We start from the raw sequence: 27,115 nt of genomic DNA on the forward strand, positions 1-27,115 counted from the left end.
CTTCATTGGGAGATAGGGGAGGGGATTGCAATAGTCAGGTGTTGAGTGGAAACTGCCTGAGGGTGAGGGAGAAGTGGCCCGGGGAATTGGTGGGACTGGAGATGCAGTGTGTCTGTGTGGGCAGTGAGCTCAGAGCTGCCAGAAGCAGGGAGACAAGTCTGTTGTTGTGTGTCAGGCGTAGGGATGTTTATGTTGGTCGTGCCAGACGCGTCAAGGGAAGCCGCCTGTATGGGATGTGCGCAAGACCCAGAGATGGCCCTCCTCCCCTTGGTGCCTTCAAAGTGCTATCCTTCTGCTCTGTTTGAAGGTGTCTGCAAGCTGTTCAGCCCTGGATGGGGATTCCTTTGTGGAGAGGCAATCAATTAGCCTGAACTTCATTTACATCTCCCAGTCTGGACTGACCTGCACAGTGTCTGAGACTGTCCTGCGTCCCCACTCTCTCACCTCACTGGGGCCCTCTCAGTATTGTCTACAGCCCCAGTGAACCAATGGGGTCTTCTCCCAAATCACAGCCCAATCCAAGTATTGTCTTCCCTGCACAGACACAATTCTGGGAGTGCCAGAGACATCTCAGCCAGAGTCAGAACTCATTGTGTACTTCTGAGCTTTTCCTGCTCACAGGACCTGAACCTTTTCTACCCTACCCCTCCAAGAGACAAGTGCTTCCTCCAGGCTACATTCCTCAGAACTTGTTTCATGATTTTATCTCCAGCGAAATAGGCTCTTAAAAAAAGACAGGGTCGCACCTTTTTCACGGGTGGCAGGACAAGGTCCAGCGGAATTCAGCTCTGCTCCTGACAGGGCAGGCACATCTTCCCTTCCCTTTTACTTGACATCAACAAACCTGGTTTTGGATATGAGCATCTATATCTTCATACCCCAAGTTACAGTGGGCCAGACCCCCTGTGAAGGTCATCCTGCAGGTCCAGAGATAAGACCACTCCTCTGGCCTCCCTTTGGAGATAGAGCCATTTTTTATGTCCCCCTTAGCTTATCCTGGCTCGATCACACCCCCAAGTGCTATAGTGCTCTTGCCTCTTCCCTGGCCAGGGAAGAGAAACAAAATTTTGTTCTATAAGGATTGTGACAGCACCATGGGTTCCCTTGGGCCAAGACAGAGTACTGGGAAGGTCTCAATTTCCTCATCTACATTGCTGACAGACAAACATGGTGAATTTCACAGCACCATGCCCAGGAGGCAGGTCTCAGCATCCTGAGGAATGTTGGCTCCTCCAGACCTCAGGCACAGTGGGCTTTGCAGGGTGTGGTGAGTGCCAGCCTAGGAAGAGGCATCTCCCAGCCATGCCCAGCCTGGGCCCAGGGCTCATGAGACAGGCTACAGTCTGCCATGCAGAACGCAGCCCTGTTGCCCACTGCAGCACCCTCCAGGCCTGGCTTGTGTCCCAGGTGACTCCAGGAGGGCAAGGGGGCATCTGAGAAGTGGTGAATGGCAGCTGCAACTGAATTAATTGGGTGAAGAAGTGGGCTTTAAAAGGGGAAAAGGCTCTTCCTACTCCCACATTCCCCAGCAGTGGTGGCAAGGCTGGGCACAGGAGAAGAAGGCCATGTCTGATCACCACAACCAACCTGCCCTTTTTTACTGTGCTACCACTGCAGATATCTCCACCCTGTATGAGCAGAGTGCCACTCATTTGAGATGGATGCAGCATTAATATTTTTAGTTTATTTAGGTTAATTTAGATGGTTACATCTGAACATCAAAATTCTCTGACAGCTGCTGGCGTGGTTTGAAGCAGCAGAGGGACGTTCAAAAACATTGCACTCTTGTGGACTGCTCCTGTGCTTAATCCCTTTTTCAAAAATTTCTGCATTCTTTGGGGAATAAAATGTCCCCTCTCCAAGGCTGGTGTCAGATCTAGGCATCTTAAGACACCCACAGAAGTCCACTAGTGCTGACAAGCCCTCCCTCCATTACAATCATTGACCCGAGCCAAGGTCACTGTAAAGGAAAGAGCTTTATGAAAGGGCTTCTTCGATCACCTGAAACTGAGTTGGAGGTGGGGACACCAAGAAATGTGATTATAGTGGGATAGAAGAGATGAAGGCTACTCAAAAGATTAGCTTGGGATAGCTTAGTCAGAGTAGCACTCAAAGATTTATGGAGTGTGCAAATGCAGAGAAAGCTGGGCTTTGTTGTGCATTTCTAGGTAATGATACACATTAAGAAGGTTTTTTGTTTGTATCTGTTGTGAGACAGTCGGCGATGAAAGAGACGGGGCAGATTGCTTGGATGCAATAAGCCGATTTTATTGATACAGAGCTGAGCATTTATACCTTTTTTGCAGTTATATAAGCAGTTATATAAGCAGCAAACACTATAACAACCATATCTATGTTTCTTAATAACATTGCAAAACCAGAAGCTAGCACTAACTATCACAGGTACATACCCAGCATGCCTTTTATGCTGTTTCATTATAGGCCTCACTGCCTGCCATGGTTTGCGGCCTAGCAGTGTTAGCGCGTCTGATTCTGACATGAGTTTAGCAGTGCTCTCACTTCTGCTTTCTAGCTGTATCTCCACATGTATCAGTCTCATAATCTTGGCTGGATGAGTGACAATCAGCTAGTGCAAGAGAGCCTTTTTGTGTGTTGGGGAACACCTCAGACGGGCATGCCATCCTACCTGGGTATCTAGTTCTGGTTGACTTGTGTGATTACCGTACAAGTAGGAATTACACTGTTCAGATAATGCAAAAAGCATTTTCCTACACAGCTGTAGCTTTCTTTAAGCATGGAAATAAGAAGTCACCCATTAAGGAGTACTATTTAAAATGTGATTTATTTGCAGTGTTTGGAGTACTTATGTACAAGCTATTTGTTCTGCAAGAAAATCTACTTTCCATACATTTCCTCTGCTTTTAAAATGCTGAACATTTAACTTTTTCTCCTCTCTGTCTTGCTGAGCAGCCATGCTATGCTGCTTTGGCTGGAGCTATTGCTCATTTAAACCTGCATTAAGGGACAGAGAATGAGACATGTGGCATCAATATTCTCTAACTATTCCACTTGCACATAAAAGAAAATCATGAATCCTGGGTTCTCAATATCACCATATAACTACTGTCATTCATAGCAACAACCAGAAGCAGAGGAGCTTGGAAAGCTGTCTGAGGATTAGTTTGAAAGACTTTACCCTTGGGATGAAATTGTCTCTTTGTAGCACACAGTTACCTCATGGGTCCTATTATATTAAGAGAGAAAAAGATGGGCTACTTTCTCACTGAAAATACATGTCAAGTGGGATTGAAAGATCTAGAGGGACATTGTGATGAGAAAAAAAGGAATAAAAAAGATAGAGATAAAAAGGATTACTTCAAAGCATCAAAATGATACCATTTTGCATATGTGTATTAAAAAGAGTTCCAGCTGGTATCCTTAGATTAATGTTATTACCTACCATATATATAATGAAAACAGATGCACTTTCTATCTTCCTAAAAGATGATGCTTACATTAAAGCAGTATTGATTTTCAAACTATAAATATGAAATCAGTACTACAGCAGGTATGAGACTCATGGACTTTCAAATGCCTCTCTGACTGTCCTAACAGAAATGTGACCCCCGAGTCATGTTAGTGTCATGATGCAAAATTGTTTCAGGCTGGAAATACTGTTCAGCTTTGCTTTCCTCCCTTCTGCTCCAATGTTCAAGTGCTTGATTCCCTCCTTCAGCCAGGAGGTATTATACAATGCAGACCAGTCTGAGAGGGCATTTAGCTGATTTGAGTGAAATTTATTGGATAAACACAGAAACAGCTTCCTGAACGGCAAAACTCTTCTCTCTCCATGCTCAGCCATTGAGTTAAGCTGGAATCACCTTTGGTTCCATTTTCTGACTCAGCTGAGATATACTCCAGGAAAAATAAAACTGCTTTCACCAAAAAAAGGGAGATTAAAACTCAAATGGGCAGTGGAAATTCAAAAAGGTGTCATCACTTAGGGCCTGTCTTGAAAGATAACATGTTTGGGTTTGAATGCAGTTAGATGGGACATAGCTGACCCAGGTCTTCCACAGCTTTGGTGGGGCCTCTAGCCACAGATAGTGGGTGAGTTAGGGGTTGGAAGGCTCTGATGTCTTCAGCTGCATTGCAACAAGCACTTCCTCTCCATTTCAAAGGTGCTGGTTTCTACCTTCTAGGTTGTAAGAGCAGAAAGTTAGGAGACACCTCACAGTAGTATTGAATAAGGCACTCTCAGGGAAGGACATGCACAAAAAAATGTAGCCTTCACACATCAGCCTTCCACAGTGAGTAGCTGAGTATGTCTATTAAGAGAAATCTCCCACTATACCCTGAAAGATCTCCCTTTCAGGATATAAGATGAAAAGTGAAGAGTTTCAGACTCCGTGGGAACCTTGGACAACTGGGAGGGACAGAGGGGAGAGTGACTGTGACAGAAGGCAAAGGGGATTACTCTGTTCATCATTGACATCCCATCCCTGGTCCCAGACCTCACAGGTGCAGCAGATTATTGCTCTGCATGGTGAAGATCTCCTCCTTCTGCTAACCTTTGGCACAAAATATATATAGACTTCCCCCAGATTCCCAGAAATAAGGTAATTTTTATACATTAGTGAGAAAAAAATGGATTAGTGTCTGAAGGCCAGAAGAGTTGAGGGTCACCTGCAGATGTCTGTTTCATTGATAATCTCTAATAATTAAGATATATAGCATAAGCATTCCTGCACTCCCCTGCAAGATAAAAGATTGAGGCTAGACAAATACTGGCACTTGCACATGGTAGCTTCTAGTCACTAGCAAGTTACAGTAAATCTTCATTTTATCTTCTGGAGGGCATTGCAAAGGATCCCAATCTCACCTGCAAAGGAAATAATCAGAGCAGTTAATTCCATAGCTAGCCCATTTCTAACAGTCCTGTATATTTTTTACCCTTTATCTCCATTTTCTTAAAGAATAGGGTGGGCAGAGAAGTGCTGAATTGGACATATTTATTAGGGTATTACTGGAGTCAGGTCTGCAGAGTCAGCCTTTTGCTTTCATCAGCCATACAAGGCTGGCTCACAGGATCAGAGGAGCTGGCTCTCTGCAGGCTAGCCAATGTGAGGGGGAAAATGTGATTAAACCCACGTTTCTCCTTCTCTTCCTTACCAAAACCAGCTAGACCCACACATCAGGATCCACCTCAAGGCCATCTGACCTTCCCTAGCATCTCCCTCAAAACTGGGTCTTTCAGATTTAACAAGCTACAGTCAAGTGAAAATGCTTGTTGAAGCTTGGTTAGAATTGGGAAGTTATTTTTTCATGAGAAAGCAGATGTGTGCTGCCTTATCTTGGATAGGCTCAGAGCATTAAATGCAACCAGATGGAATCTGCCTTGTGGTTCCTATTTCTGACCCAAGTTTTGAGGAATTCAAGGTAAAAAATCTGTAATTTCTTACTATTGATGGTGTCAGCTAAGTTCTTCAGCTGCTTTGCATTGTCCAAGACTTCAATCCTCTGGGTGTAGGGGTTATACCGAACAGAGAAAGGACGAGGGATTGTTTGAGCAAATTTCCTGATGAAAAAAAACCATAAACAAATGTACAGTTGAATTTTTTTTTTCCACTAACTCTTTTCTCGGTGTGTGCATTTGTTGATTGTGGGGATAAGAAAATCTATGGGAGGAAATAACTGAAATTCCTGCTGAGTGATCTGAGACCTGTAACGTTCTGCAACACACTTGAAGTTGCATTTGTCCTTATCACCTCTGTTTTTCCAGAACAGCACTAATTAAGCCATTGACATGGCAACACCGCTCCTGGTATAGGCCAACTATGTAGCAACCAGGATCTGCCAAGCTTGAAAATCTATTTTCCTTTCAGTAGTGCAAAATGTAGGAGTTCTAATCCAAGTCTGAGTTTCTGGGAAAATAAGGTCAAGTCTCTACGCCATCCTGGTGTGCCAAGGAGCAAGCAGAGACCTACCTTCAGGCATGGTTTGTAATAGCTTCCAGGTAATTTAAGAGCTAGAAGATGGTTAATGGAGTGAAGCAGCATTCTCTGTTGCAAAATAGTTAATTCCATGTCAGAAGCATTAAGATTTTGGTATCTTGGAAAAATATTAATTTGCATAATCACAGAACTGTGGAAAGAAGGACTCTGGATGAGATGAGATGAGATGAGATGAGATGAGATGAGATGGTCAGAGCTATTGTTCCAGGCTCCTTGTAGACCCCAGCAGGATACTGGCTTATATATCTGCTTTGTATTACTGAAGTTATTGCTGAAAGAGGAAGGGAAGCACGCAGGAGCTGATTATGGAGCCCCACTACACAGACTGTCACTCAGCAGGGTAAATCCCCTACACCCAGAACAGTGGAATATACCACCCCCATAATGCTTCTTCAGTTTAAACCTAATTATTATCAGCTAAGGACATTGTCTCCAGCAGAATTCAGTGTGAAAAGGCCACAAGGTGTGACAGTGAAAAAGTATTACGTTGACTATGATGAATTTAGCAGCATTGGTATAGTTTTTCTAAGAGGAGAGATCACATTAGAAGATAGCTTTCCTAAATCTCAGCTGAAGGTAAGATGCCTGTTAGAAGATGAATGCCTTAAGCTGAGATCTTTTAGGTCAGTATAAGAATAATTCTTCAGAAAGGTATTCTGTTACACACAAACACATGTCCAGATGCAAGCCACTAACACAGGCATTGGGCCAAGCCCCAAAACCTCTATCTCAATTTAACCACTTTTGTAATTTGGCCACTGAAACAAGTAAAAAAAGCTCCAAAATATTCTGTTGCTGCTAAGTAAGGCAGCATCTTCCACTTCCTCAAGGAACTTGCTACTCAGTTGGAGATGTATACAGAGAAGATAGAAGCTGTGTGCAGGATATTAATAGCACAGACCAGAAGAGAAGGCCATTTTTCCCAGGTATTTCCCCAGAGAAAAGGGCACAAGGAGAAGCTGCAGGCTTATGACAACTAAGGAAGCAGCAGGGGAGAGAGCTAGGAAGGCCTCAGAGCTGAGAAGCCTGAGGTAGCAGAATATCTTGGGATGCAACATAGTTTATCTGTGAATGGTACAAAGATAAGGGACTGCAGGTCTGGGACAAGTCCCTGTGCGGCATCTCCAAGTGAAAAATCTGTTGAGTGTGAACCAAGGCTAACTCCCAGTGGCTTGACTAACATCCAGAAATATGGTGTGGTGTGTTGTGTTTCAACAGGAATAGAAATTCTGTCAAGGTGAAAACCAAGCTGAAGCCCAAACACGGGCTGAGATATCCCTGTTACAAGAACCAGAACTGAACCTGGACATAAGTTCAGAGGAAAAGGAGTGGATGCCACGAGAATTTTTTACAAGAACTGATAATTCTAGTAATGGTAAATTTACTTGGTTTGCATTAATTAGACAGATTTAACCTTAAATGTTGGTGTAATTGCAACTGAACTGATAATTTTTTTGTTGCATTTTGGTTAGAGAGATGAAACTCTTAGTTACACTAAGCACAATTCTTGGCTTCACACATAAGGTATATTCCTGTTATTGCTCATTTTTGCCCAAGATTCTGAAAATGTAAAATGTTTATCATCTTTAGGCATTGCAGATTTTTTCTAATGCCTCTCAAAACATGATTGTAAACCCAAGACCCCATATGGCAATGGGATCCAATGTATTTGCAACAGATAAGAATGGGTTCTTCTCTGGAATGACTGGATTACCTCAGCTTTTCTTTTGCATCTTTAAAACTTTCAGCAACATAGTAGACAGGCTGGAACTCAGTTACAGGGTATTTCTGCACGGAAGTCTTCTCCAGGACTAGAGGCTGAATCTCAGGCTTACTTGATAAACAATACTATGAACAAAAAGGTAAGAAATTTATTTCAGTTTAAGAGGGTTTGAATGTGCTGTGAAAGAAATAAAGAGCCACCCCATTTCAGACAGGGAAGAGTTGCTCCTGTGGTATAAAAAGATAATGTGATTTATTGGGAAAGAAGCAGGTGTGAGTTCCCTGTGTATCCATACACTTACACATTTATCAGAGCTCTACAATGAAGCACCACATTTCATGCTACTTCTATGCACAAAGTATGAAGCGACACCAAAGAGCTGAAGACATTCAGAAAATAAATTTGAATAATTCTAAAGATATTTGAAATATTTTCTAGAACACACCTGCAGCTCCCCAAATGAAGACAGCAGCCCTGCACCATATGCCTTGAGGGAATCTCCTTCCTTACACAGTCCAAACTCAACTGTAAACCAATAAACCTGGAAAGAAAATGAGACAGAGACTTACAATTCCTTGGTCAAAAGTAATATGTGTATACCATTTATTTGAAGACATTTGGAGTTTTCATTTCTATATAAAATGTTGTTGTGTCAAATCCAAGTGTACAAATGCAATAGATGTTCCTTCAGATTGAAATTTTCCTGGGACAAGCACAGCATTAGATTCTGTGTGCCTGGGAATCAGTTCAGTTCCCTGACAAACAAAGCTGTGTTTTACTGTGCTTATCTATGTCAGCAGGGGCAATGAAACTATAGTAATAAAGCTTTACTTTGGCTGGCCAACCCAGGGGAAGTTTGAACATTAGTTTAGAAAAGTTTGAGTCCTGCTTCACACAGGGCATCTGACTGCAGCGGGGGCTTAACAGGCTGTTGGTGCAATAGGGAAGGAAGATGGTGTGTGGCCCAATTTGACTCCTGGGTCTGTCCTTTTGGAGAGATACCTGCCCTGGTTCAGGAAAACTACCCCATCTATCAGACATGTCAAAGCTGGTGAAATTCTTTGCCCAGGTGGCCCCCAGCTGGCATTGGGGCACTAATCTCAGAGGAACACCCTCATTTTTATTCGAAGTTTGCAGCTCTGGGTCTCAGTAGTCTCAGAGGTAGCATCCAGGTGAGCTGTGTTGACTGCAGAGGACATGATCTGCCTGGCAAAGTGCAAGAGATGCTTGAAGGTAAAACAACTACAGAAGCTGCCTCTTGAAATTTCCTGTGGGGATGTAGTAACATACAATCTTCTCTTGCCCAATATGTTTGTGCTGGAGGAAATCTAGTTTGGGCTTCTGTGTTTAATCACAACTGTCACTTTGAACAAGGGGTGCCAAAGCTATTTTCCTTTAATGCAACTGTTTCAGGGTGGGGTTTTCCAATCGTGCTCTTCCCTCTGATCCCATTCAGCTCTATGGGAGTTCTATCAGTGACTTCAGTGGCAGCAGAATTAAGGCAACACAGGGTGCATTGGAAAATTGAGCCCTCGTTTATTAAATTACCGTAGCAAGTTTCTCGATGAAATCATCTGGAGCTCCCAGAGATGCCAGTCCAATTTCCTGTAACAATAAACCACTATTCTTCAAGCTGTTTATTGCAAACATTCTTCCTGCCCCCTCTTATGTCATTGCTCACATTTGAAATGTTACCATTGCTTACTACCACACACAAATGTTTACAGGACACGTTCCTATCATGCAAGATCAATTTTAAACCAGAAATCTCGCCAAAAATGAACAAAGGGTCTTGTCCAAATGTCATTTACAAGGCATGATCCTTTGTGCCTGGTACAAAGCCCATTGAAGTCAAATAAAATTTTCCTCTTGCATTGACAGGCTTTTGATCAAGTCTACAATGAACATCTGAGAGAATGATAGGGGTAAAAGGAGGCAAATCAATCACACCTACATACCTTATATATTTCTCTTTGTTTTGATGGGTCCTGATTAAAGGAGTTTTCCTGGAGCCTTGAATGAGCTATTTTTTCTGAATGACAGGGCATGATTTGAAAGAGTTTATTCATACCTTGGAAGATAAAGGAGATTTTTCTGGGAGGCATGCACTAGTTGGATTCAAAAGACAGACACGCGAGACTACGTATAACCAGGTTCCTTTCTTGCTTTGCTCTAGGGAGGACTGCATAGTGCAAAAATCAGAGGGCTCCCCCACACACGGAAAAGACATTGGAGCAGCTGTCACCATGTCAAATCCTACCAAGCCAAGGTACAGTAGCAAGTTGTCCAGAAGGAAAAACCAGTTCTGGGAAAGGACAAAGCCTGAATGTGATACTGAGACCTTACTAAGATCAAACTGACTTTAAAATTTTGAGATGTTACATCAAGCCAGCCTTCCTGCCTTCCTTGTTTTCCTCATTCCCTCTTCCTCATTCCTCTTTTTCTCTCTTTTTTTGTTCTTTTTTCACTCTTTCCTTTCTCTCTTTCTTTTCTCTTTTTCGTTCCCTTTTTTCTCTTTCCTTTCTCTCTTTTCTCTCTCTTTTTCGTTCCCTTTTTCAATCTTTCTCTTTCTTTTTGTTCTCCTTTTCTCTCTTTTCTTTCTTTCTTTTCTTTCTTTTTTTTATTCAGTTCTTCCCCCGTTCCCCACCTCTCATTTGCTGCTCTCTCTCTCGTTCCCTTCTTCCCCCATTCCCCTTCTCTCATTCGTTGCTCTCTCTTTCTCGTTCCCTTCTTCCCCCTTTCCCTTCTCTCGTTCTTTTCTCTCTTTCTTTCCCTTCACTCTTTTTTTGTTCTCGTTTTCTCTCTTTTCTTTCTCTCTTTCTTTTCTCTTTTTTGTTCTTTTTCCCTCTTTCTTTCTTATCTTTTTTCTCTTTTTTCTTTCTCCCTTTCTTTTCCTCTCTTTTCTCTCTTTTCATCTTTCTCTTTTTCTCTTTTCATCTTTCTTTCTCACTTTCTTTTTCTCTATTTTTCTTTCTCTTTTTTTCACTTTTCTTTCTCTTTTTCTTTCCTTCTTTTTTTCTCTCTTTCTTTTCCTTTTTCTCTCTCTCTTACTTTCTCTTTTTCTCTTTCTTTCTCTCTCCTTGTCTTTTTTTTTCTCTCTTTCAGTCTTTCTGTCTTTATGCCTTTCTCTCTTCGTGTATGTTCCTGTTTTCTGGTACAATGCAGCCAAAATTTTACTGCTTCACCGAGGTTTGGCTTCTTTTCCAGAGACATTAGCACTACCAAAATGAAAGCTCCTCTCCAGGCTTCTCCCATGCTTAGAGCTGGGACAGTTCCTCACTTTACTCAGCCTCCAATGTTGCTCCAATAGAAAACAAAACAAAATCTCCGCTTTCCCTAACATTTGAACATCATGGTGAGGTAATAACCCATCTGACTCATGAGCTATGTGACTTCACTCAGAAAGATCAACATCTGCAGAAAGGTTTTAAGATGATGGCTTCACAGGGCCTGTCACAGGCAACTCACACAAGATCATGTTTGGAGTTGGACTTCATGATTTCACCTATGTGAATTGTGTCCAGATTTCAAGCAATAAATAAATCATCTCAGCCACTCTTAAACAGTGTGCTTTAAGATTAATCTGCACCACCCTTCACCGGTCTTGGATCATCCTCTAAATTACTGTGTGTTTAATTATATAAATAATATAACCACTGAGTAACTTACCTGGGAAAACTGAGCAAAACTGGGATCAGCAAAAAGAGGAACGTGTCCTAGCAGCTCATGACAAATATCACTGCAGGAAAACATTACATGTGAATAATTGTGATTCAGGAAAAGTCCAGCAATGCTGGAATAATGCCCTAGAGCCAGCACATAGTCAAGAGCCCAGTGAATTTGCTCCTACCAGCAGCTATGGTTCACAGGAAAACATTTTGCTCTAAAATTATTCTTGTGATGGAAGTGCTTGCAAACCCCAGGGTTTTCTGTGTTTTTGCATCATACATCACTCAGCATGGCCTGTTGGATTTTTCAAATACAGAGAAGTGATTTGGTGAGATGGAAAGGGGAAAGGGATAAGACATCCAAAAAAGGCAAAGTCTATGGAAGACATTACAGGCTGGCTTTGTGCATGATGACAATAGGGTAAAGAAAAGCAGGAAGGAAAATCACAAGAATCAAAAATAGAAAAAAGAAAGGGAAAAGATTTTGTGGAAAGTAGAAAGCAAAAAATCAAGGAAGAATTGCAACTATATGAAGCAGAATAAGAAATCTCTTTTAAAAATGGCAAGTGGAAAAGGGCAATGGACAGGGACAGAGAGAAACTGAAATGAAAAAGGGATGGGTTCAATGGTCTGGGTTTCTCCTATCTTACTGCCAGAAGCTTGCTTGCAATATATCGAGTCCTCCCTGTGCTAGATTTCATACCACTATTTGGGTGCTAATAGCTTAGCTAAATGCCATTGTACACTGCTCTCTTGCATCCCAGCCACCACACGAAGAGGCCTTCAGTAGCAAAACTGTCTCATCTGCCCCAGGAGAACTTGCAGAAATGGATGCAGATTGCTAAACAGAGTAGAAATGCTCTGTAAATGTTTTCAGAAGAGAGCAGTCCCTTGGCTGCTCTCCATTAGCTCTGTTCCCAGGAGTGCTCCAGAGTCCCACATGGTTATTCCCAGTTGGACATGCTGTTGGAGTGCTGCAGCTTTACACACTTCTCGTGCCAGAGTACTTACGGCTCTGGGGTGTACATGGGCTTGGAGGCGTGGCGGATGTACTGCGTCGAGTGGAACACCCGAAACGCCAGCCCGGCCAGGAAATCCCGAGAGGAGAGCAAGCCTGCAACAGGACGCAGGCGGAACCCAGTGCAGCCTGAAGGGAGACAAAAAGACGGCGTCTTAAAAACAGCTGATGTGTTTGACTTATCTTTATCCAGACTCCTCACAGTGGGAAAAGTCTGTTGGTTGGTTGTTTTGAATCTCCTTATGTTAAATAGAGTTTAATTGTGTCACAGCAGGCAATTTTCTGCCCATGTATGCCACCAGCACAGCATCTGAGCATCTGTCCCATTATACCCCTGGAAGCATTAGAGAAGGACCTGGGACACAGGATAAGTGATGTGCCCAAATATTATAGGAAGCCTTTGATAAATCGGGGATTGTTTTTCCTTCTCTGGAAGCACCACCCCCACTGATAGCTGAGGCCTTTCATTTCATTTGGTTCTTTAAGGTGCTTCAAACTTACTCTGCAAGAAATTTGAAATATCTTCAAGCTGGGGAATATTGTCCTCCCGGTAGCCACAGTACTTCTCCAGAAGTGGGAACACGTGGTTGTGTTCATAGCAAGCATGAGTTGGATACAGAGTCTTCAGCTCCCTGAAGACAGTGCCCCAGGTTTTCTTTTCCTCTTCCGTATAGGTGACACGAGGAATAGGTTGGCCACTAGACAGAAAATTGATACCCTCAATAACAGCAACTGAAAATGTCCTATGCCACCAACATCATGCTCTTTGTCCTTTCCCATCTGCCATTTTTGAAGCATATTGCATTGTGCTTCATATTGCAGCTTTACTAGGACTGGCCAGGAGCTGCTGGTGCAGGAGGAGAGATGCCTTTGGGCTGACATACAGGTGCAAAAGGAGCCTCACTTGTCCCTAGGCACTGGCTGGAAAGGAATCTACTGACCTTGGCTGAGACAATGGCCTTCAGACAGCTCCTTGCATTATTGTGCTAAAAATAAATCAGTGCTTATTTGTCTTCTAAAGGTGTTCTTCTAAAAATACTTGCTGGCTGTTGGTTTCAACTTATTTTTCCTTCTAGATATGAAGGAGCCATTTTATTTCTTGCTCTAAAGAGCATTATATTTTTTTAAAAAAAAAACAGGGAAACCATCAGCTCCATAAAACTCCAGTGCTCTGTGCCATAAAAGACTCAGACTCCAGCCAGTTTGACTTTTTATAATTGTAAGGAGTAATTATGAGTTAAATCCCACCCTCAGGCCTCCACATGCTTAGCTCATGCTGAAGCTAACAGGAGTTATACAATCCCAAGCAACACAGTTTGGCCTCCTGTGAATAACCAATTCCTTTGCAATAGTGTTAGGGCCATAGGTGAATCCAGCAGCTTTGAAAAATCAAAGGGTTTTAAGTAACTTAATAGGGTTAACATCACTGCTGGAATAATGCTAGAGTTTTCCAAGCCCCAGAGATCCACTGTGAAACTCTTGATGACACCCCACCATCTCCCACTCCCTCATTTTTTTCTTGAGCCTCAGGGCAGCTCCTCTGGAGAATGATCATTTTCTGCCTCTCTGTATTAGCTCTCCTTGATCTGTGGAGCTTTAAACATCAGGTTGAATTATGAGGATTGCAGGGGGATTTTTGTTCCTATAGCACTCCTAAATAATCCTCAACCACCTTCCAGGGCTGCAGGGGGAAGCTATGGCTTAAAAACTTTTCAAATTTCAACAACAAAAAAAAAAATCTGGGGATCAATGGGGCCAGAAGCAAAGGAAGGCAGAAGAAAGAGGCAAGCTAAAAGCAAAGGAAGTCCAAGAACTTCACATTAAAGGTGCATTTGGGACTTCAGTCCAGGTCTGAACAGACTGTTTCCAATGTGTCTGAGGATCTGGATAACAGACTGATTATTAATAAGTCACATCTTGGAATATACTGGTTTCAGTTTGAATCTCAGGGGGAAGGGGTAGTTAATATTTTTAATTTTTTGTAGGACTTGGTGAAACTCTGCAAACTAGAAACTAGAATTTGTTATCCATTATGCAGGAAAGGTAAATCTTCTGTGGGATATCTATGAATGGACACTAGATCTGTTCACACCTGGACAGAAAATCTTATCCAAATTTTCTAGCTACAAACTGGGCTTCTGCCTTTTTTCACCTGACATTCTGTACTTTTCATCAACCAGTCCAATTTTGTCTCTCATTTTGTGATTACATTATTAGCTCTTTGGCTCAGGGGCTATCTTTTCATCCTGTGCAAACTGTAGCACAAAATTTACAATATATGTTAATTTTCTCTTTGCAATCACAGTTTTTATCAGTCCCAGCAAGAATCAGGCCCAGTAGCACTGATCTATACACAAGTGTCTCTGAGAACAGAATTTTTTCTCCTCCAGATCTGATCATTGAAAGCAATCAATCAAGCCTGTTCTAACTGAATTTATCATCTCTATTAATTTATTTTTCTTGGGAAATGAAAGCATAAATTGCTGATTGCAGCTGGATTGGACATGATAAAAGTAGAGTATCAGACACTGAATTAGCATCAGAACCATAAGTTATTCATTATTTTAATAGTCTATGCAGATCCTGCTTTAATGTTAATGATAGGCACTCCTCCCCCAGCCCTGGTTTAATGGGGAACACCAGATTTATTCAATGCTCAGGTCTTTGTAGTAGCAACAGTCTGCTGCTCAATTAGACAACAAAGCTGGGAGAGAGGGGTGTTGTGGGGAGGGAAGGGAGATGATGCCTCTTCTGAACGTGTGCCTGGAACAATTTACTTTTGTTTTGCTGCGATTTGGGGATAAATGCACGAACAGGAAGATCTAAACACATGGCAGAGAAAAGCCAACAGATGCTTGTAGAAAAGCAGGGATTGCCAGCAGGATGAGCACCCTAGGAGAGGGCAAGAGATGAGGGCTTGCTTTCTGCCCATGCAGTGGGTACTCACTGTCTGTAGTTGTAGGCGATATCCGCGAACTCCTTCCTCCGGGCCCGGTACACGGGATCTTTGAACCCCTGAAGAGAAACAGCCACGGTCGCTGCATGCATTAGGGAAAAGGTGAAGAGCCTTCCTCCCAGTGAGCACCCTCAGGTATGGCTGGTGCAGTCCAAGAAGTGCAGCAAGGTCAGTGGGATAGCTGCCTCTGTTCTGCCCGGCTCCACTCCCACAGGGCACCGCTCCTTCTCGGGCTGCAGAGCCCCTGGAGCAGCCACTCAGCCACAGTCCCTCACCACCCCTCGCCACCCAAGTCCTTTTGTTTTCTCATTTCCCCTTCCTATAACATAGGGAAACTTGCTCCTTTACAGCAACAACAAGGTGCTCCTGGCAAGAGCAGCACAGAATTATCAGTACTTGGATAACCCTGCCCTTCTTGTTTCCCTTGAAGCTTGCTGCTGTCCCTGGCACAGCTGGGCTGCTCTAGAGGAGCAGAATCAAAACACATTAGAAACACATTCATCAACTCAGTCAGACTTCTTAGGCAGATTTTCAGCATGAACCACACTTAAAAGTGCTCATTTTCAAACTGCTAGAGGATCAGTAGCCATTTAGCAGGCCAAAAACCCCCCTATTTGTAGTACAAATTCAACCATTTGAAGGGAATTAATGACTACAAAGAATGTCTAATAGACCTTGTGGTTGGGAGCTTGACCTTTGCAGCTAATTACCAATAAAACCAAGGATAAGAAATAAAACCTCTAAATCTTCATCTGGGATAATCATTCTTCTACCCCAGTGTGCCTGCTGTTTAGACTAAAAGATCCCCAGGACCAGGCGTGCCTTCATAACCTGGAGTGTAGAAACATCCTCCTTCCAAGCTAGGATGCCCTTCTGCAAAGCAAATAGGAACAGCTCCCTGGGCACTGCATCCCTTAGTGGTGAATAGCACAACTGGACTGAGAGGCCACAAAACACAACCAAGAACAGGAGGTAGCTGAAGTGGAGTGTAAATTCAAGAGTGTGGATCAAAAAGATGTAGCCAATGGCCAAAAAAATGCACTGTCCAAGATTAACCTTTCATGGAGGTCGTTGTGATTAAATTCCGTGCATCACTTAACTACAAAAACACAGGCTCCTTTAATGTCTCTTGTTCTGCACTCTGTGGACTGTCACACCTATTTACCCCAGCAGCTGGATTTCTTTTTCAAGGCACAAGTGCTCACTAACTAATTCTAGGAACTGGAGGAGAGACGCTTCATTCCTTTATACATATTTTTCTTTTTATATATTTTTCTTTTCTTTTTTTGGATTCTTTTTTTCAAATACAGTCTTGGTCTATTCCTGCATGACACACAAGGGGGCCATTGGTTCAGTGTACCTCCTTTCATTCTGCCTTTCATGTGACCACAGTGAACATCATGAATCATTGTACATGGTACATAACACGTCTCGAATTAAGCAATAGGTAGTGAATGACTAATCACCCCATCTCAATTAAACTAATAGCAGCAATTTTTGTTGCACTGCATGTAATTTATTTATAATCATCCTGTCTCAATTAAACTAATAGCAGCAATTTCTGGTGCATTGCATGGAACTCAGTGTGTTTTGACAAATGAAAGTGAGTTGTTGTTTGCTTGGAGAGGGAATAGAGGCAGAAAATATTCTTGTATGTGAACAAAACTGAAAAACTGCAAAACAAATTTTTTTATCACTAAGTCAATGAACAAAACTTTCTGATGCTACCATTTAAACCACACACTTTTTGAACCAACAACCTCTTCTTTTGTCATGTCTCACCACAAAAGTACCATGTCAGAGTTAACAAGCACATAACAATACACTGAGCTAAATCATGTGTATGTAATCAAGGATGAAAAACTTTCTATCTCTGGGCTATAATATGTTGCTTCTTTTTCTTGTTAGTGACACACAAAGTGAGCCTGAAATCACTACATCAGAGTCTCTTGGGAAAACCAGAGGTGTCCTTGTGGTGGCCCTGTGCTCTGAAAACCACTACAACTTTTAAGATCTCCTGGCATTTGCTCAATGATAGCAACCTTTGGTTTGATTTACTCCATAATCAGGGATTGGGCTGATTCTAAATCTAGAAATGTGGTAACCTTCTTGTCCTGTACCATGTGAGATTTAGTCTACTAGATCTGTACTAAAGCAGAGCAAATGTAAATGAGAGAAACATCTGTGCCAATAAATAGAAAAAATGCTAAAAAAAATTCTTACAGGATGATCAGCATCCAATTCTGCTCCATAGCTTAGGATCTGATTGGCAAACCTGTCCAGCTCCTGGATACTTCTTGGGAACCACGGCACTGCAAAACAGAAAAGAAATAGAGACTGGTGTATTTCTTTGTTACGTGGTTTTGGGCGTTCTGATATTTTCATCTTTTCATCATAAATATAAAGAAACACGTGCTAAATTCTTTCAATCCTTTTCCCTGTAGTAGGAGACAAGAACAAACCAAGCAAGATGTCTTGAATTTGTAGTTGTTTTGCACTGTTGGAAGAATACAGAGCATCAAGAGTGTCTGACCCTTGGTGCAGAGACTGCTTGTAACGTTTGTGATTTTCTGTTTATTACTTCTGTTCTCTTGGCTTATCAAAATGTAGAAAATTTTCACAATAAGCCAGAATCACCCCTTTCAAAGGAACAACAAGAAACCCCACAACAAGGATACAGAATTTTTGTGCTCTCTGAAACTTTCTAAGACCTACTCGGTGGCCCCACTTGAGCTAGGATTCTGAAACAAAACTATCAATGGCATTCTAATACCTCAGACTAGCATTGGATCACTGCAGTCGTTACACAAGAATGCATTAACTTGATTAACTTTCCTGGCCTGGTTCTCTATTGCCTTGTAACTCATATTCTATACACGCTGTCTATGGCCCAGCCAGCAGGAGAGAAGGACCATGTTGACTACACAGCGTGTAATGCCCATGCGACCCTCTCTTTACCGAAGGACATAAGGTGAAGGACAAAGGAGAAGCACAGGGACATCCAGATGTGATGTGTTGAGATAGAAAAAAGAGTAAGTCAAGTGTGTTCATGGCAATTCAGTACAAGGACTGAACAGGGGCAGCCTGTATCAGTAAAAGTTTGCAATTCATTGAGACACTTTCTTGCACAAATGGGTGTTGCTTGCTCAGCCAGTGCTTGGAAAACATCTGATCCCCCTCTGTGGCTCTCTGCTCAGCTGGGAGCCCTGCTGCTCGGCCATACCTCCCCACCTTATGTGGGGGGGTTGTGCCAAGTGAACCCGATCCTCGGCCAGCAGCTGCTGAACGAGTTCCCTGGAGTGCCTTGGTGATGGGGCTCATACCACACCTGATGGACCACCTACGGGATCGGAGGATCTCTCTGTCTCCGGAACTATTCAGCCGTGCTTTGTGCTGAGCCTCACAGCACGGAAGGCACTGGTGGCACTGGGTTTCTGCGAGGCACCTGCGCAGAGGCGCTGCAGCAGCCTTTCAGGGCACACTTTGGCCGCAGAGAGAGCGCCCGCTCCCCTGACTGCTGTCCCATCGCCAGCCTGGCTCCGTGCAGCGCTCCCGCTGGGAGCCTTCACATTAGTTTCCGACAGGCCAGGAGGAGCAGGCAGCTGGCGGCTGCTGGCCAGGAAGATCCTGGGCTGCCCGGGCTTCCCGGGATGCAGAGACCCGCCGCGGCGCTCAGCGGTACCCGCGGCCGTGCCTCCCCTTCTCCCGCCTAGCAGAAGTGCGATTTGCTCCGCCCCTCTCCAGGATGCGCACGCTTCTCTTTGCCATGAAAACCAGACTTGAGCAAGTCACTAGATGGCAGCAGCAGACCCAGGAAAGTCCCCAAATAGGTTTCTTCGCTGCTGGATGTACCGCTGGTTCTCCTAGTTGCTCCAGAAACACTCTCCCCCCTCGCTGTTAGAAACTTTCCCGCACCTCCAACTCCTTCACGTAAACTGGTCATAGGGGGGAGTAGAAAAAGGTGTGTTTGATCCATAGGGAGGGGTCACTACTTAGACCAAGTGTAAGGTGAGCACACGCAGCCATCCTGCCCATTTTCTATATGGCTTTATCTCCTGGCTGTATCACTGAGTTTTCTGTGATGGTGGGGAATTGCTTCACTGGTCTGTGCTTCAGACTCCCCACTACCAACCTGAGGTGAGGCACACTGGTGAATGGTTTTGTATTAGGCGCTAGGAAAGAAAGCTGCCTGGCAGTCCCACAGCAAAGGATTTGTCAGTGTTAGAGAGAATAACCACTCTTCTCAAGGATGCACCATGACCTGAAGGGTCGAGGCTGTGCAGAAAAATTGCTGATGGGGGCTGAAGTCTGCACTGCATTTCAGCAGTGATGTCTGTAGGGCTTTGCTGGCCTGAATCTGGAAGGTCTCACTGGGCAGGGTTTGAATCATTGCTGACTTACTTTCCACGCTGACTTACTTTCATTAAACGTTTTATTCTCAAGATTGCCTTAGTACTTGGTGCAGAGCTCATGATAAACTCGAGGAAAAACTGACTCTAGGCTGATGTGGTGTCGGTCCTGGCTGTGGAGATAGCTGACTTCTTTTTTCCCTACACAGGCGCAGCAACTTGTCTTCCTGGCATGTAGTACTGATCCTGCCTACCCAAACACCAGCAGCAGCTAAATGAGAGCAGCTCTGAGCTTGCAGAGTTGGGTGAAAGTGGCAGGCTGTGAAAGGGAAATCCCAAGGATACTTCATGCTGTTTGCACTGGCATAACTGGTGTTAAGTTGGGTCCTGGAAAGTGCTGGAAAGAGCCTTCTCAGCTCTCATGGAAACAGGAACCAAAGATTCTGAGCAGAGTCCTGGGGCAAACACTGCGCTAAGTCCATAGAGCCTTCACATCGAGGGCCAGGGTGAAAAAAGGCTACTGGTGGGTCTTCTGCCTAGATATGATGTGCCAGGATGCTGTCCCCAGGCCTCCCAGAAACTATTGAAAAGACCAAATCAGATTACCCCCCGGCTGAATCTATCCCATATTTTGTTTGCAACATCCTCCTCCAGCCCATTCACCAGACTCGCTGTCTGTCTGCACAGCCATTAATGAATTGCCAGGGCGAGCTCTTGCAACAGTGGGCCTCTGTGAAGGTCTGAGGAGCAAACGTGGGCTGATCAGTAATAAATATTGATTTGTCTGTAAGTGAAACAGCAGCATTTATGGGATGGTGCTGGACACCCAAGTGGTGACCAAATTACCGTGGGGTCAAATGCTGAGCAGAATGCTAATAAGCCATTTATATGAGAGGCAGCGAAGCAGGGGCAACGGGGACTTCTGCAGAATCCTCCATTTGGACCATAGTGAGGAGGGTCAAAGACAGGTCTATGCAATTTATAGCAGTTCAAGGCCCAGGTTTAGCCCTTTTTTAAACAGTCTCAAATGCTCTGGGCCAGCCTCAGGGTCTAGCAAACAAGGCCCCTACAGATCCTCAACTCCCAGCTTGTTTCAGAAATGCAATAAATTGTCTGCATTTCCCTAATGCTGCAACAGAATAATATTTAATTATTTTTATTTATGGGCTCCAAGTTTTTGGAAACAAGATACCCATCTTGTTTCCAAAAAGAGCCATTAAGAGATGCACTGTGTTTTTACAACACATCTTTCCATCTACACAAAGAGCTTTGGGCCCAGCAACTGCCAGCCCTTCTCATCTGAAGCTCTAAAGCTACATTTGGATTTAGAGCATTATGCTGGCCTGCTCTCACCTAAAATTACACTGTTGATCCAAATCTGATATTTGTAACTATTTAAATGTGTCAGTTAAATTTTGCATTTAGTTACGAAAAGATATTAAAAGCAGTTACAGGGACCCCAAAAAAAAAAAAAAAAGAGAAAGAAAAAAGAAAAAGCCATTCATTTATCCCTTGCCCAATAAAGCACATATACACAGTGTTTAACACTGAGCTATACAGAAGGGACAGAATACAGAAATTTCCTCTGAGTGCCCACAAAGCAGTGCCCCAAGAATGGGACCATGTGCTTCCCACAGGAAACAGAAAAATAAGGTTTTTCTTTCTCAAATCAAGAGCATGAGCAAAATGAATCCTTAGCAGGGAAGAAATAAGAGCATCTTAGGCAGTGGTAAAAGAATCAAGTCCCACGGGATCCCAGACTTCCTCTGGAAGAAAACCTTTCCAGCCTTTACCTGCCCACTGAGACAAGTGTGGCAATAGCCCCATAAACCATATGTCTGAGATTTTGCTCCCTGCAGGCACAGTGCTCTTGTTCTGTGTTTTGGGAATACGATTTCACACAGGCACATCTGTGGACTAGGACCAGATTTGCCAGAAGGATACGTTTGAAAGACAAGCTGGCCTAAAATGCACCACAAGGCCTGTTATTTGTAATGCCATCACTGATAAAGGAGAGCATCTTACCACACTTCCTACAGCTCGGGCTGTCCCCATCTCACTCTGCCCTTGTAGCTGCCTCTGCCCAGGATTTGCCACCCACAGTTCATCCCCTAAGCAGGGCTTGTTTGACCTTTCAAAATATGGTCCTTTGGGGATTTCAGTTTGACTGGACCCTTATTACTCATGAGAGGAGCTGAAATAAAAAAAAAAAAGAAAAAAAAGAGAAAGGGCAAAAAGAAATATCACTCTTCCTCTCTCTCCTCAGCAATAAATTGTTCCCATTTCATACTATTTCTGAATTACTGAAACTAACAAACAAATACAAGTTATCCTCTCAGACAGAAGGGGATCAAGTCCCTTTTTGAAGCACTGACAGGATAATCTAGCTCAAAAACTCCTTTGATCAACACAGTAACATGCAGTGAAATCCTAATCCTACAGCTGACCACAGAAGTTTTGACTTCTGTGAGGTCAGAATTTCACATGCAAGACTTTCTTGGATGATATTTAGAGCTGTATCTCTGACTCTCACATATGTTTATAGAAAACTTTATTATTTAATAAAATTTAATATGAACTTCTTCATAGTAACTAGAAAAATGTTAAGCCCCGGTAGGTGCTGTAGCTTTCTTCTGGAGATAAAAAAGCCCCCAAAAGTGAACCTCTTCAATCTGACACGATCATAAATCACCTAATCAACCTTTTGTCCCCTTGTCTCACGAACAGAGAAAACTGACTCCAAAGAGAATCTGCCTTCTTCTTTTTCATCTTCAAATGTAATGTCATGGGTAGGACACAAAGGAAACAGTAAAAGGATTACCAGGATTGATCTCAAGAAGGTATTAATGTCCTTTCATGTTGTTCCTAGGAAGGAAGAGGAAGATCCAGACCGAAAGTATTTAAAGTCTGAAATCCTATTAAAATCACATCTGTTATCTGAAGAGGCATTTAAGTAAGTCTCAGACTATCTGCTGGGCAGCCACCACTGCACCAAGCAGCCTCAACTCCAGTAAATCTCTGAGAATTAGGAGCATGAACAACCCACAAAATCTTTCCTTTTTTCCCTCCAAAGGCAGAACTGCAACTGACTTCCCTGGGATTTCTTACAGTAATGGAGAGTTAGTCCTGTTCCCACCAAACTGGATGGCAGAGCATCCTCTAGCTTCCCAGAAGACCTAGTCAGAAGCATGGCAAAAAGTTTACACTGACAGAAAATCTCCAAATGAAAAAGTTTACAGTATAGGAAAATTAGGCACAGAGAGAGAAATGTAGCCATAAAGATCCAAGAGGATCTCCATCACTACGGGAAAAATAAGTAATTTCAGTATGTGACACGAATAGTCCACATCAATGTTAACCTTGTCAGCGCATCCTTACCAGTGTCCTTCTTCTTTGTCCGTGAAAGCTCATGGACTGTTGCTCCAATATCACTTCTCAAGGACTTGATGATCGCGTCCAGTGCTGGGACATTCTTGCCTTCCAAGTTAATGAAGAATTCATACTCATCTTTGTTGAGACGGGAAGGTCGGGACTCAATGTGGGTCAAGTTTATGCCTTTTTCCTACGAGAAAGAGAAATTTTGGTCCCATGGTTTTTGGGGGAAGGAATATGACATAAAGACTGGATAAATACATGTGTCAGTCAACAAACCATACTGTACAATCCAAATAAAAGTACACACTCGCCTCTTGTGGCCACTGGACTTGAGGACCTTCACAGCAGAGAGACAACCAGAAAGGAAGAATGAGAAATATGTGGGATTCACCCTTGTCCAGAGCACTATCACAAAGAATATGCACTAGTTAAGGCTTAGAGAAAGCTGGAAGCAGGATACAAATTGTAAACAGGCTTTGTATTGTAAATGGCAACTCCAGTTCCTCAAGTACATAATGAGAGCTTGTCTGTGTTGACAAAGACATTTCCCCAGGATCAACACAGGAAGTAGGCATTCCACCTGTAGAGTACCCTCTCATGGGAAACTGAATGCTGTATTGATGGGCATCTTGAAAGGAGATTGGACAAGCAAGCAGCTGGGCACCCTGTGAGATAAGCTTCTGCAAAGCCACCTGCACAGTTTCCAGGGCTGTGAGCAGCTGTTGGGCAGAGATCCAATGGGAAACATGGATCTGCACCAAAAAAGGCAGCCCAGGTTTGTGCAAATAAAAAGATGGGTGATTTAAACCACAGAGTTGCTGAGGTTGAACAGGACCTCTGTAGAGCGGCGAGTACAATAATCTGCTCAGGTTGCCTGAGCAGATTGCCCAGGGCTATGTCCAGTCAAGTTTTGAGACTCCTCAGTCTCTCTGGGCAACTGCTCACAAGTTTAATCACCCTCACAGAGAAGAATTATTTTCTTTAGTGCAGAAATTCAAGTTCTGTCTCGCCAAATATCTCTGCTGACCATCAGCAGTCTCTTAGCTCTGAAGAAAGAGATCATTGGCAACTATAGCACTCACAACTGCAGCCAGTGGGAACCCGACCTCAGACATGCTGTTGTGTTGATGTGTAAGCAACAAGTAGCTAAAAATCCTATTTTTCCAACAAAAAAAGTAAACGAAAATGTTGGGGTCTCCCTCTCCTGCTATGTGGTCCTGGGAGAGGGGCCCTGGGAGGAGACACGAGGTTTCCCTGCCCCTGGTCAGCCTCGTTCTCCATTGGTTGGTTTGTGTTCCCCTGTGCAGGCAGGGACCCTCGGGTCCCGTGACTGAGGAGTTCCTCGGCAGAGCCCGGCCATACGGCTGGAGAAATAAACATCTCTGAAACATCTACCAAGAATCAGTCCATAGATATTTCTTTCCATGGGCCTCGTTGTCTGATACACATGTTGCAGTATTCCCCACTGTAACACAAAAAGTCCAGGAAAACAAAAAAGACCAGGAAAAAAACAAAACAGAAAGTCTCCAAAAGAAAAGTCCAGCAACATCTTCCCCAGTTAACTGAACTCAAATATTTTCTTGAGCACTATAATTTGAATATAAAAATGCTGCTTGATTTGTTTGGGTTTTTTTTCCTTTTTGAGAAAAACCTTATAAACAGGTTTCAGTGGACACTGCATGCCACGACCAGGTCTGGGCTTTTGTCACCTGGGAGGAATATACAAATCCCTGGCGGACATCTGGGCCTGAAAATCACAGAATCATAACCTACAGAAGAGTTAGAGGGGTTGACACATGGTGCTCAGCAACCCTAGAGAAACTTTTGTTTTTCTTCTTTCAAGCTAAAGAAGACCCCAAACTACATGGGGTGAAGTATTGGCCCTGCTGGTGTCAATGTCAAACCCCCTGCTACAGTGGGGTCAGGATTTCATCCATGAAGTAACACTGTGAGGATCTACTTTTGACCTACAAGGAAGAAAAAGGGAAGATTTTTTTATCTGTAAATCCCTCTTTCTGAGCCTCTTTAGGGTTTTCTTTGCTCCTCTCAGTTCTTGCACAGTGCAGGAGGGCATCTGGCCATCAGCAGCAAAGGCCTAATTTACTCCTCCACAAAAGGCAGTTCATTCCTTGGTAGGAAATGTATATGTCATTCCTCTGTTTCCTGAGCACTTCACACTACAGATGAACTCAAATTGTTTGGCTAGATACCAATACAATGAGTTGAAAAGGTCAAAAGCACATTCACCAACTGCTGCTCTCGAGAGATGCCGTCCTCGCAGAGCCGTCTGCGGGAGAGAATGGCCACCACTGTCCTTGGCGCTGAGGACAGTTTGTTTTAGGCCTGCAAAGCCTGTTTCCCAAACAGACTGCACATTGTATCCTCTGCATGGTGAGGCACTGGGAGCTCCTGACAGAGAGCAGGCAAGGGAGCTGCTGTGCCTTTGCTGTGTCTCATCATCCTCATCATAAAAGTTTTCATCCTTATGCCTTGTCTGCATCTACGCTCTTTTAGTTTAAAACCATTACCCCATGCACCATCACAAAAGGCCTTGCTAAAAACTCTGTCCCCATCTTTCTTTCTTGTAGGACCTCTCTGAGTACTGGAGGGCCACAATAAGATCACCCCAGCACCTTATCTTCTCGGGAAGAGAAGGCTCCTTAACTTCATCCCTTTGTTTTTTGATCAGGTGACCTTTCTGCTGTACCAGCTCTCCAGTCAGGCTCAGTGAGCAGCTACACAGATGGCAGTGTCCCCAAAATGAATGGAATGATGGAGGGGTTGGGAATGAAGAGATAAGCTGCAGGATGGGCATGAGGCATGCTTAAGGCAGCAGGAGTATCAGTACCCCTCAAACTATCACAACCTAAGACAGTGAGAAAAATGGGGGAAAAAAAGAAGATGGAGGAAGGAGTTCATGGAGAGAGTGACCTCCTTTCTTACACCTGAGAGAAGCAGCAGAACAGCTGCCCACAGAGCATCAAGCTGCTTTGCTGTTTATTTGAGGGATATCTGCCACTCAGCAACGTGCAGAGCCAACCTGTTACTTCTTTGTGCCATGGCTTCAGGACCTCACAACAGAGAAGCTGAAGGGAGAACCCTTCTGGTGACTTTTTAGAGCAAGAATCCAGCAGCATATGTCCAGCTCCCTGAACTGACACTCCTGGAGGAATATGTTCTTGTGTGCTGTGCCTTGCTACTAAGCCCTTGATTTCAAAATATTTACAGCAGCTCTGTTACTAGAGTTGCTTTACAAATCACAATTTCATTCTAGTCCAACTACTCCATCTAGTGTTTAATCTTCATAGTTTCACATTGTTCACTTTTCTGTAGCCTTGATGTTGCCAAAGCTTGGAATTACATCCATTTTCTCACAATAGTTGATGTTTTATTTAAAACTCCAACTTCTGGAGACAGTTACCTAACAAAGGAGAATGGGGGCATTTTTTTGGTTTAGTTGTACATTTGGAGCAGTTATCAATCTCTGTCTAGTAGAGTTTGAAATCTTGACAATGGATGCCTTCAAAAGTCAGCTAATAAAAGTTATTTCAGTTTTATGAGCTATTTTTTGTTTATGGAACCTAAATCCCAGCCTAACACCTTTGGAAGATCTCAACTGTCATATGTTTGTGGCTGGATTCACACTTGAACTATTAATATTGATCTCTTCTGCCCTTCCCATTTCAGAACTGGTAGGAATCAGATGAGTCTGTAGATTGAGATTAGATGTGTCTTTGCTGAATTCACCCCATCATCCACTGCAGCTGCAAAGAGCTTTGAGAGCAGACTGGTACTTTGCTCCTTCTCTTCAGGTTTATGACCAACAGAGAGGTAGAGTCTCTCCTCTGTGGACACATCCTGTCATACAACCACGTGTCTGCTGCAGTGATTGTGTGTCAGCAGAGAGGAGGGGTAGCTGTTCACCTTGCTCTGTTTCAAAGCAGTCTACTAGGCCATTTCTAACATAAATTTTGCAAGTGTTAGCAATTCTGAACAGATTTTGCATTGAGGATTGAGGGTAGCATTAGGCATAACAACTAATAGAAATTAC

At 43.4% G+C, this 27,115-nt stretch overlaps 1 protein-coding gene across 1 annotated transcript in view; it reads right to left on the minus strand.

Annotated features, from left to right (window-relative positions):
• Window positions 1–4,799: 4,799 nt before the first annotated feature.
• Window positions 4,800–27,115, minus strand: part of PAH (phenylalanine hydroxylase) — a gene marked incomplete at its 3' end in the record, with an annotated part of 34,322 nt that continues 12,006 nt past the window's right edge. Inside the window, exons 3-13 of the mRNA XM_082279575.1 lie at window positions 23,068–23,251; window positions 17,564–17,652; window positions 15,332–15,399; window positions 12,886–13,082; window positions 12,378–12,513; window positions 11,368–11,437; window positions 9,247–9,303; window positions 8,144–8,239; window positions 7,690–7,823; window positions 5,424–5,539; window positions 4,800–4,843 (exon numbers count right to left, since the gene is read on the minus strand). Of these exons, the coding sequence (XP_082135701.1) occupies window positions 4,800–4,843; window positions 5,424–5,539; window positions 7,690–7,823; window positions 8,144–8,239; window positions 9,247–9,303; window positions 11,368–11,437; window positions 12,378–12,513; window positions 12,886–13,082; window positions 15,332–15,399; window positions 17,564–17,652; window positions 23,068–23,251 (1,191 nt within the window). The remainder of the gene's footprint in view (window positions 4,844–5,423; window positions 5,540–7,689; window positions 7,824–8,143; window positions 8,240–9,246; window positions 9,304–11,367; window positions 11,438–12,377; window positions 12,514–12,885; window positions 13,083–15,331; window positions 15,400–17,563; window positions 17,653–23,067; window positions 23,252–27,115) is intronic.

The sequence above is a fragment of the Coloeus monedula genome, assembly GCF_965178545.1.
Source record: "Coloeus monedula genome assembly, chromosome: 4".
NCBI lineage: Eukaryota > Metazoa > Chordata > Aves > Passeriformes > Corvidae > Coloeus > Coloeus monedula.